The 8,166-nt window shown below is 41.5% G+C and overlaps 2 protein-coding genes across 5 annotated transcripts in view; one reads left to right on the top strand and one right to left on the bottom strand.

Annotated features, from left to right (window-relative positions):
• Positions 1 to 3,620, top strand: part of LOC119027573 (phosphatidylcholine:ceramide cholinephosphotransferase 2-like) — a 7,256-nt gene extending 3,636 nt beyond the window's left edge. For 3 of the 4 annotated variants that reach the window (XM_037112915.1, XM_037112916.1, XM_037112918.1), the window contains exons 2-7: positions 1 to 158; positions 609 to 726; positions 813 to 870; positions 960 to 1,055; positions 1,191 to 1,357; positions 1,549 to 1,722. The exon at positions 1 to 158 is cut by the window's left edge and continues 639 nt beyond it. In XM_037112915.1, the coding sequence (XP_036968810.1) occupies positions 1 to 158; positions 609 to 726; positions 813 to 870; positions 960 to 1,055; positions 1,191 to 1,357; positions 1,549 to 1,722 (771 nt within the window). Of the gene's footprint in view, positions 159 to 608; positions 727 to 812; positions 871 to 959; positions 1,056 to 1,190; positions 1,358 to 1,548 lie in introns of all 4 variants that reach the window. The other variant, XM_037112917.1, reaches the window with a different exon arrangement.
• A 281-nt stretch (positions 3,621 to 3,901) lies between these two features.
• Positions 3,902 to 7,009, bottom strand: LOC119027574 (transcription factor 7-like). The gene is made up of 8 exons (XM_037112919.1): positions 6,986 to 7,009; positions 6,471 to 6,501; positions 6,303 to 6,391; positions 5,602 to 5,756; positions 4,975 to 5,101; positions 4,563 to 4,670; positions 4,405 to 4,454; positions 3,902 to 4,176 (listed from the first exon to the last, which is right to left on the bottom strand). The coding sequence occupies exons 1-8, from the start codon at positions 7,007 to 7,009 to the stop codon at positions 4,155 to 4,157; spliced, it is 606 nt and encodes a 201-aa protein (XP_036968814.1). The 3' UTR covers positions 3,902 to 4,154.
• Between the last annotated feature and the right edge of the window lie 1,157 nt (positions 7,010 to 8,166).

Genomic DNA, 8,166 nt, shown 5'->3' with positions numbered 1-8,166 from the left:
GTCCACGAGAGAGTTCCAGACAAGTCTGTGAGCCCGCCGCTGCCCGACAAGTTCTTCGACTACGTGGACCGAGTGCCTTGGGCCTTCACCGTCACTGAGGTCAACGGGCTGATCCTGTGTGGACTCTGGCTCGTCCAGTGGCTCCTCCTCAAACACAAGTATGTCAATACCGCAAGTTCTGTCTCTTAGTTTATGTAACCAGGATCAGGTGTCGGACTTCTTTTGATCCAGGAGCACCTGAAGTTGCAGTCGGACTGATTTAAAATCCTAAGTTTACATTTGCTTTGTTTGAGAATGGATGAATTGACCTGAACTTTTAGAAATAGCCAATCAACATTGGATGTTTTTAACTTTGGCAAGTTCCAGAGGTATTATAATATTATCCTCAGCAGCCAAATCCAGGTACTTTGAGCTTGTGTCATGCCCCGCCCCCTTTTGGGTGAAACCAAATTTAACTGGTGGTAGACGTAAATCCTGGTTCTGTGTCAGTTTAATAGCTTAAAATAAGAATAAAGATTGTTTTAGAAGGCAAAATCTGATGTCCAGACAGACAAAGACAAATCATGTTGTTCTACGTTCAGTGTCGTTATATCTGTCTTTCTCTTCAGAGCTATTATTGGTCGTCGCTGTTTCTTCCTGATTGGGACACTCTACATGTATCGCAGCGTCACCATGTACATCACCACACTGCCTGTGCCTGGAAAACACATGGTGTGCGCCCCAAAGGTACAAATACACACTAAATTGTACACTCAGTGTACTGCAGGTGTACCTGTTTCTTCATCAGTAGATGTTTTCTTGTCTCTGTGCAGCTCTACAATGACTCCACGGGGAAGATATGGAGGATTTTGCGGCTGATCTCAGGAGGAGGTAATGTGTAACGCTGCATCCAGTTTCTCCGTCGTACATCTGAAGTTATCAGAGACTCACAGCTGTGTTTGTTTGTTTGTTGTGTTCAGGTTTGTCTCTGACCGGCACTCACCTGATGTGTGGCGACTTCCTGTACAGTGGACACACCGTCATGCTGACGCTGTCGTACCTCTTCATCAAAGAGTGTGAGTTCACTTCAGACACACTGCTGCTGGATCACTTTTAATAACTGGGATCATTAGTTATGATGCAGGTTGACTGTTTCACATCCAAACTGTAATTAATTACTATAATATAATAAATCTCTCTAAATCTCTCAGACTCTCCTCGCTGGATGTGGTGGTATCACTGGTCCTGCTGGCTGCTCAGCGCCTCAGGAGTCCTCTGCATCCTGATTGGCCACGAGCACTACAGCATCGATGTGGTGATTGGATACTTTGCCACCACCAGGATCTTCTGGTGGTACCACACCATGGCCAACACACACGTAAGAGCGCACACACACACACACACACACACACACACACACACACACACACACATATATATATATATATATATATATATATATATATATATATATATATATATATAATATAAACCTGGGGGATGGGTTTTGTCTTTTCATTTCATCTCCAGTAATTTCCTGTCATTTACTTTCCGTGTGTTTCTGCTCAGGCACTGCGTCAAGCTCCCAACAACTACCTGTCAAGGACGTGGTGGAACCCAGTCTTCAATTTCCTGGAGAAGAACGTTCAATCGCCGGTTCCTCTTGTGTTCTCGTGGCCGATCACGCTGCCGTCGTCCTGCAGGCAGCGGTACAGGATCGTGGAGGGAGGGAGGGACGAGTGAGGACGGGGAAGAAGGAAACAAAACCTTAACACCAGTTTATTTAGAAGAACCAACATTTTGAGCCTCCTCCTGCGTACTGAAGGAGAGGTTATCATGTTTACGTTTATGTGGTCGCCTGGTATTTATTCATCAGCAAGTATAGTTGCCAAAACAGTAATAATGCGTCTTCCTTCTGAATCTGATGCAACAAGTTTTCTGTGATGAGAAGCTCGACTTCCATCAGACGTTTTGACTTGACTCAGATTGAGACACTGATGTTTGTTGAAAAAATTATGTTCTAATATTTGAGGTTTAAATTGAATCAAGTTTCTGATGACTAAATGTTCCTAAAAGTCCAGATTCTGGTCTTTGTAAACTATGAACAGTTTGGGTTCTGTCGCCTGCTCCGGACTCTGAGACGGAAGGTTTTATAGTCTCCAGCTAACTGGATGAAACTGCTGTTCCTCCTTCAATGCAGCCAGTTATCAGCGACACTTGTCACTAAAAGCTAGCTAACAATCGTGATGTGCGTGAAATCAAGCAGCTGCGTCACCAGTTATATTGTTTGCATGCTTGTCCATGTGACTGATGTGGATCTGGAGTACTGAGAGAATAGAATATCAATCAAGACGAACAGAAACTGAACTAAACCTGCTGTCGTTACTCAGTTTCTGCAGTGTGAACTGCAGATTACTGATGCTGAAAACAACCTGAGCAAATATATAAGTACTACTTTAAACACGAGCAGCCTGACAAGAACGCGATAGAGATGATCTGAAATCAGCTAAATTCTGATTTAAATCATGAAAGAAACAAAACTCTGACATTCAGCCACAGTTTTTGTGACTCTGTGTTATAAACGTGATACCAAAGTCCTTCCAGGAGGAGCCACAAAGATTTATTTATACGATACAATCATGAGAGGAACAACATCTTTTGCCAACAGAAACGTCATTGTTAATATACGAGCTGCCTAACTTCCTGTTTAGCGCCTGGCTAACTTGAATGGAATAAGATAACTTCATCTTGTAGCTCTGCTAGACTTTCCCAATGGATCCGATTACGATAGTTAAAGGATTTACTTCATGCAGGTTGTTAACAGCGTCTTATTTCCCAGTGGAAGCTTATTGGAAAAGTCTTTTTGGGCCAGTTCTGCCTTCCTTGGGGGGCTTGGTGCTAACAACAGTCGAGTCTTCATCCGTATGAGAGCGGTTGCTCGTGGAACTGAATTGGTTTCAATTAGCCACATGCTAGCTAATGATAAACAGGCGTTTTTGATCTGTGTGCTACCTGTCAAAACAGACCAAATCACACTGTTTACATGTGGCGATCTTTAATTCTGAGTGTTTGGTTTGTAAGCTAGCCAGCTACTAGCTAATGAGTGGTGTCACTATCTGTGTCTGCCCTAAAAAAAACAACAAGCTGTATCAGTTGACCTCTAGTCTGGATCTCTTGCTAGTCTGGATCTCTTGCTAGTCTGGATCTCTTGCTAGTCTGGATCTCTTGCTAGTCTGGATCTCTCGCCACGTGGCAGCAGATCCAGACGAGGTGTTGACCAATGTGTCTTTTTCAGGGCAGCTAGCTACGTGACGTAACATTCCAGGTGCTAACTTCATTTGTCATCAGTGTGACAGTTGACGGGTGTATTTAATGAGTATTGTTGTTTCTGTATTTGATTGTTTAAGTTATATTTTCAAGTCAGATTGTGTAAAGTATTGAGACACTGAGCTCACAGGTTTGTTTTTCTGTTGTCTTCTTAATGTATGTCGTTCTTTACCATGATGTAAAATCAATGAGTGAACCCATCAGATAATCATTGTTCCACAAAGCTCCAGTTACTTGTATTAATATGTTACTGTATGTGGTTAAACAGATTACATGTTTGCTTTGATAATAAAAGCTTTATTTTTCAGTCTAGAGCTGGTGATGATTGATGTGCTGCTGGCTAAGCTAATGGCGAAAATGGATTGGCATAATATTGTGCACAGAAATGTTCCACTTTGTTGCTGCACCATCATCAGTTCAATCATATACTGCTAATTAACAAATGTCAGCATGCTAACACGCTAAACTAACAAGGTGAATATGGACATTTTTAGCATGATTGCATGCTAACATTAGCATTTTGCTCCAAGCAGAGCCACACAGAGCTGCTAGCAAGATGTTGCGTTCAGTGGGACACAGTGAATGGAAGTCGAAGCCGGTTTGTCTTCTTTTATTCACATTTAACACACAGAAATATACATTTTTCTTTAATGAGCAACAAACATGTTTTCCACAACGTCTCCTAATGAGTTGGACACAAAAAAATATTAATTTAATACAAAAGTGAAACAAGAAAGAAAGATTTACACCAAACTACAGTTTCATCACTGTGTGTGTGTGTGTGTGTGTGTGTGTGTGTGTGTGTGTGTGTGTGTGTGTGTGTGTGTAATGTTGTCTCTTCAGGGCTCTCATGCAGCACTCAGAGTCCAGCTGCAGGAAAGAAAAAAAAAAACCACACCAGATCATTTCAGGGACACTTCAAGTCAGAGGTCAGAGTGGTGCATGATGGGAAAGTGTCACAGCACATCAGCACAGTAGAACTAGAGGAACCTAAAAACACGTACTCGAGTAAAAGTAAATATACAGTGTTAGAATATTAACTTGATTACAAAAATATCTGATTTCAAAGTACTTTTATTTTGTATTCTGTTAGCTGACCTGGGGCTACTTCCTGTGTGCTGCTGGCTCCTCTTCCTCTTCCTCTTCCCCTGCAAAGTAAGAGAAGAAGAAAGTGAGGCTGTCTCAAACACACAGCACAAAGTACACACAGTATGTACACACAGTATGTACACACAGTACACATGAGCAGTACGTACGTAGTTGTCCCTGGCGGACCAGCCGGGGTAGAGCTGCATGTGAAGCAGCCTCTCCTTCTGGGCCAGCTCGTAGTATTTGGACTGTTCTGAGTGCGACAGAGCGTGCCACTGAAACACACACACACACACACACGTCAAGATTCCAGATGTGTCGGCAGAACTTCACACTCCAACAAGAACCGCCCTCTGGATCCACTTCAGTCACATGTTCAGTCCAAAACACAGAACTCATCATTAAATTGAGCCTATATGCCCTCCACAGTTTTTAAAGCCCTAAATATGGAAACAATCTAGTTTTATGTTTGTTTTTCCACCTCAGCACTTATTTTTGATATATCTGTAGCTGCCACGCCACAGTGACATCACAGTGACGTCACAGTGACATCACAGTGACATCAGCTCGCTCCCTCACCCTGCGTCCCAGGATGCGGTTGATGGCGGCGCTCTCCCTCTCTCGTCCCTCCTGCAGCACTTTGTGTCTCGTCTCCTTCATGTAGAGCATGAAAGCGTTCAGAGGCTTCTTCACCTGCTGCCGGCCGCTGAGGAGGAGGAGGAGGAGGAGGAGGAGTAGGAGAGGAGCAGAAGAGGAGGAGCAGAGAGAGAGAGAGAGAGAGAGAGAGGAGGAGGAGGAGGAGGAGGAGGAGGAGTAGGAGAGGAGCAGAAGAGGAGGAGCAGAGAGAGAGAGAGAGAGAGAGTGGAGGAGGAGGAGGAGGAGGAGGAGGAGTAGGAGAGGAGCAGAAGAGGAGGAGCAGAGAGAGAGAGAGAGAGAGAGAGAGGAGGAGGAGGAGAGGAGCAGGAGAGGAGGAGCAGAGAGAGAGAGAGAGAGGGAGGAGGAGGAGGAGAGGAGCAGGAGAGGAGGAGCAGAGAGAGAGAGGAGGAGGAGCAGAGGAGCAGGAGGAGGGGAGAGAGAGAGAGAGAGAGAGAGAGAGGAGGAGGAGAAGAAGAAGAAGGAGGAGGAGGAGGAGAAAAGAGAAAACTGCACCAACAGAATCCAGAGAGAACTTCACTGCTGTTTTTTGGAAGATTTACTGTGACTCACCTGGTGACACCGTTGCCGTGGTAACATGGGTGTGTCTCGGAGGGGGCGTGGTCCCGTCCAGCAGCGGGCGCCCTGATTGGCTGGCTGTAGGGGGATGACAGGGGGAAGTGTGTGTCGCTGTAGAGGAGCAGAGGGAGGAGAGGATGGACGGACGACTGCAGAGAGACAGAGACGTAAACACCTGACGTCACCTCGTACTTTCACATTAATCATCAATGACACGTTTAAAAAAAAAAAACAACTAATATATGTGTGATTTACTGTTGATACTTCAGTACGTTTAATATCAGAGAAGTGACATTTTAACACCACATGTTTACTGTTACCGGAGTATGACTTAACAGTACCTTTGTTATAATAATAATAATAATAATAATAATAATAATAATAATAATAATAATAATAAAAGTAGTATCAGAACATAATAATATAACAGATGTAACAGGATGAGACAGCAGCATCTGTTTCCTCGCAGGGTTGGATGAAAACACACACACACACACACACACACACACACGCACACACACACACACACGCACACACACACACACACACACAGCTGGCGGGTATGGACCCTACACACTCTCTGGGTCCAGTTAACACTGATTGTGTCAGAAGGGGAACATGTTGTCTTCAGGGCAGAGTTCAGACACACACACGGACACACACACACACACGGACACACACACAGACACACTCACAGCAGCAGCAGTCGGAGTGTGTCGCCCCCTGCTGGTCACATCCAGGTGCTGCAGCTGAGCTGGACACCAGTCGAACACCTGAGGTTTACCTGAAACGTGACGCAGACAAACACCGTGAGTGTCGGACCTGCAGGACGTTCACACGTCATCGTGTGTGATGTCACTCACCACAGGAAGCTCCGGAGCTCTGACTCATCTCCTGAAACAAGATCAATACTTCAGGCACAGACACAGAACTGATCAGCAATCAATGACTGAAATAAATGAGATAGAACTCACATTGTAACATTTAATAAATAAATCTATTTCATGCTCTAAATTTAGCTTAAAGGGATTTAAAAATGAAACAGGAGGAAGTAAAAGTCAAATTAATCATCATAACATAAACTATAATATATATTGATTTATTAATAATAATGTATTTAAGATTAAATAGTTTGATACATTTGATTGATATAATCTAAAGTGTATATAAATTAACATCACGACTATAAATCCATCAAATTTATTTAATAATAAACATGTACGTACGTTACAAATACAAATAGAATATATATATATAAAACACTTTTCTTGACATTGTTTCAAAGTTTTTTGATTAATTAAAATGAAATAAGATAATATCAATGATCAAATATTCATTCACACAAAGACTTCCCTTAATAATAATAATTAATTCTCACCTCTCTGATGTTCATCTGCTCCATCTGCTCACTCCAGTCAGTGAAAACTAGATTTAGTGATTAAAAATATTAAATTATAGTAAATTATATTGTATTATAACATGAAGTTAAAGAGGAGACGAGTGAAGATGCAGCTGACTGTCAGATCAGAGTCAGACTGATGTTTATAACACCCCCACCACACACACACACACACACACACACACACACACACACACACACACGCACACACACCCACACACACACGCACACACACACCCACACACACACACACACACACACACACCCACACACACACACTAACCCTCAGGTTCTTTCACTGCTTCACTTTTATTCATGTTATAAGTTTTTAAGTTTAAATTAAAAACACATGTTTCTGTTTCATTCAAAGAAAAAATAACAGAAACACAAAGTGAACAAAATGTCATACAGTCGAGGAAGAATTCAGATTGTTAAATGAAGTAAAAGTATTTATTATACTGTATTATTGTATTATTTTCATCTTCAAGCAGTAAAATGTCTCAGACAGTTTGAATCTGATTTGATTTAATTTTAACTAAAACAGTTATTAAAGTACAAAAATACTTTACTTACTCACTTTAAGTCAAACTCTAGTTGCTTTGCACATTTTGGTTAATAGAATAAAATATCATCCAAAAATAAACTGATGTTTATATTTATCCATTTAAAGAAGCAGTCTGTAGTTTTCTAGAAGATATTCAACCTCAAAATTTTAATCTTTACACTATGAATGAGGTAATAATACAAACTTTGTTCCATCAGCGAGTAAACATGTTGTTCTCAGAGGGAAATAAAGTCCCAGATTAAACACAAATTTCAGTGAAACTTAAAGTAAATAACACAGAATTAATTTCAGTTCAGATGCTCCCATTTGTCATGAAGATGACACACATGGAAGCTACTAAATGCCTAAAATGTAATAATGTCAGTTTGAATAGAAAGTCCTTTTCTTTTTAAATGAATAATTTAACTAATATTTTATCTCATACCAGTATTTTGTGTTTGTTCTGATATGTTTGATAAGCAACTATTTCCATGCAAAGATCTAAAAGCACAAAAAGCCAATTTCAGATTTTACTTTTAAATTGCAAAACATGGAGAATAAACCAAAAGTCACGGCTTAATATTCTCCCCGCTGTGATTCAAATATTTCTGACAGC

This window comes from Acanthopagrus latus, chromosome 10 (assembly GCF_904848185.1).
Source record: "Acanthopagrus latus isolate v.2019 chromosome 10, fAcaLat1.1, whole genome shotgun sequence".
Classification (NCBI taxonomy): Eukaryota; Metazoa; Chordata; class Actinopteri; order Spariformes; family Sparidae; genus Acanthopagrus; species Acanthopagrus latus.
This window is presented reverse-complemented; position numbering and strand designations above follow the sequence as displayed.

What these genes read in the sequence shown, in the direction of transcription:
- LOC119027574 (XM_037112919.1), bottom strand. Translation starts at nt 7,009, where the DNA reads ATGGAGCAGATGAACATCAGAGAG. An exon ending in AGCAGATGAACATCAGAGAG is followed by an intron (nt 6,502 to 6,985) that starts GTGAGAATTAAT and finishes ATCTTGTTTCAG; the next exon opens with GAGATGAGTCAGAGCTCCGG. An exon ending in GGTCCGCCAGGGACAACTAC is followed by an intron (nt 4,455 to 4,562) that starts GTACGTACTGCT and finishes CTTACTTTGCAG; the next exon opens with GGGAAGAGGAAGAGGAAGAG.